This window comes from Sapajus apella, unplaced genomic scaffold (assembly GCF_009761245.1).
Source record: "Sapajus apella isolate SASKATOON/1434 unplaced genomic scaffold, GSC_monkey_1.0 scaffold1947, whole genome shotgun sequence".
NCBI classification, from domain to species: domain Eukaryota; kingdom Metazoa; phylum Chordata; class Mammalia; order Primates; family Cebidae; genus Sapajus; species Sapajus apella.
Genome location: NW_022438873.1, coordinates 1 through 2633, shown reverse-complemented (window position 1 = coordinate 2633; position 2633 = coordinate 1). Strand labels below are relative to the sequence as shown.

General features: G+C 40.4%; 1 gene segment (V, D, J or C); it reads left to right on the top strand.

Moving 5' to 3' along the window:
• The first annotated feature begins 1105 nt into the window (after positions 1–1105).
• On the top strand, positions 1106–1705 carry LOC116547048. The segment is given in 2 exon segments: positions 1106–1252; positions 1356–1705. Coding segments are annotated over 2 exon segments (381 nt in total).
• The last annotated feature ends 928 nt before the right edge of the window (positions 1706–2633 follow it).

The window sequence follows — 2633 nt, the reverse complement described above, 5'->3', positions numbered from 1 at the left end:
TGCTGAAACAGAAGCTGAAACTCAGGAACCAGCAGGGAAACCCAGGGGGCACTTGGCACCACGTGGGGGCTCAAGACCATTGTGGGGCTCGGTGGTCAGTCAGGCTCAAGGCTCAGCATCAGGGCAGGTGCAGCAGGCAGGGAAAGGCACTGGAGATGGGGTTTTGTGGCATCTTCTCATTCTACCACTAGACACCCTCCACTACATCTACTCTAATGGGTATGAGTGTTTACGTGTTTGGAAACTAATATTTATATTATAAATATATAGCCATACGAGAGTGCATCAAGCTACCCTCTTCAACTTACGTGGACCCTGTTCATTAGGAATAAGTTCCTGTATTTGAAGATTTCATAAGTTAAAGATGATGTAGAAACACTTTCTTTTTCAATCTCCTTTCCTCACTCTTACTTTCTTTCTTTCACATACACTGATAAATACACAGGGTGCTATAACTTCAATTACATGATGAATTTTAAAGAAAACGGATTCATTTGCAGCTTGACCAGTTTAGCTGTTGTTCATGTTGTTGTAAGATTAAGGACATGTTTCTCAGCTGTGTAGTCCTCTAAGCTGAGCAGCAGCTTTGTCTGAAATACACAGAAACTGAAAATAATCAAAATATTAATCAGCAGTTTTATCAGTAAACAAATTTTGGGAAAGTCATATATTGGCATAGTACCCACTACTACAATTAAATAATGTTGGATACAATCAACAGCATGGTTAAATTCACAAGTACTTACGACAGGTATAATGAGCCAAAGCACATACATATAATTCAATTTTATAAACTGTACAAATTGAATATTTATTGCAAATTACATCACAAAGATCCCAAACTGACTTCTCGGATGTGAACTCTTAGACATGTGACATGGCTCTTCCACACTTGGGGGTTGACATTCACATGTGTAAATGTAGGAAAATTTGACTCCCACAGAACATACTTCTTGTGCATCTAAAAGTAGAAATGCTAGTGAGAATTATTTGTGAAGTATAATCACTCACATCCACTCTGGGATACAGCTCCTCTGGGCATCCCTTCTAGAACTCGCTATATAGGAGGAGACATGCAAATAGGGTCTGCCCTATGCTGATGAAAACCAGCCCAGCCCTGACCCTGCAGCTGTGGCAGAAGAGCCCAGCTCCGGGATTCCCAGGTGTTTCCATTCGTTGATCAGCACTGAACACAGAGGACTCACCATGGAGTCTGGGCTGAGCTGGGTCTTCCTTGTTGCTATTTTTAAAGGTGATTTATGGAGAACTAGAGTTACTGAGTGTGTGTGGACATGAGTGAGGGGAACAGTGGGTTTGTGTGGCAGTTTCTGACCAGGATGTCTCTGTGTTTGCAGGTGTCCAGTGTGAGGTGCAGCTGGTGGAGTCTGGGGGAGGCTTGGTCCAGCCTGGGGGGTCCCTGAGACTCTCCTGTGCGGCCTCTGGATTCACCTTCAGCAGCTATGAGATGAGCTGGGTCCGCCAGGCTCCAGGGAAGGGGCTGGAGTGGGTAGGTTTTATTAAAAACAAAACCTGTGGTGGGACAGCAGAATACGCCGCGTCTGTGAAGGGCCGATTCACCAACTCAAGAGATGATTCAAAGAACTCGCTGTATCTGCAGACGAGCAGCCTGAGAGCCGAGGACACGGCCGTGTATTACTGTGCGAGACACAGTGAGGGGAGGCCCGTGTGAGCCCGGACACAAACCTCCTGCGGGGGCGCGCGGGGCCACCAGGGGACGCTCGGGACCACTGAGGACGGGGCAGGTCCCAGGAGCAGGTGCAGGGGGAGGTTTCCTTTCTCAGACGCAAGAAGTGGATTTCTTTTTGCAGGTCCCTGGAGTCTTATAAGTTTACAGTATTTTATTATTTTTAGTTATAATATATTTATAATATACATATGTAATATTTTCATGGATGTTTGTGTTTTTGTAATTTTAAAATTTTTATGTAGGGGTATTTTTAAAGATATATACCTTCAAGAAATAATTCTTCCCAGTTATTTGCACTTATTCTTCTAGACCTTTATTAACATCTGTCGATATCAGTAACTACATAGCTATAGGGACATTAATTTACATCTATAGACATATATGCTAATACACAAACCTACACGTACATGTGTAGTAATTTATATTTAACATTATAATTGGACCATTCTAAAATATGTCCTAAAGAATTAACCTTAATGATAAACTAAATATAAATTACTAGAGTTATCTATAGTTGATTTCAATGATTCTCTATGGTTTACATAAATTGATGTCTATTTGTAAGCTTAAATATAATGTATTGGTCATTTAAAAAGTCAAGAACAAATTTCAAACGTTCTAGTCACAAAAATGATAAAGATTTGTAAATTTGAGGTATGAATACACCTCAAAAATAGCAAAAGTAGTCACTACCAAAAAAGGTCTATAATGTTACATTCCATGTATATGAAGTTCAAAACAGAAAAACATGGATTTACAGTGCCATAAATCAAAACACTTCCCCATGCAGGAGTTGACCATAGTCACAGAGAGGTAATATATGTGTCGATTAGTTTAATTCAGTTATTCCATATTGTATTCACAAATTATAACATAGCTTTGTTCCCCATAAATATATACAACCAAAATTTCCCATTTTTTAATG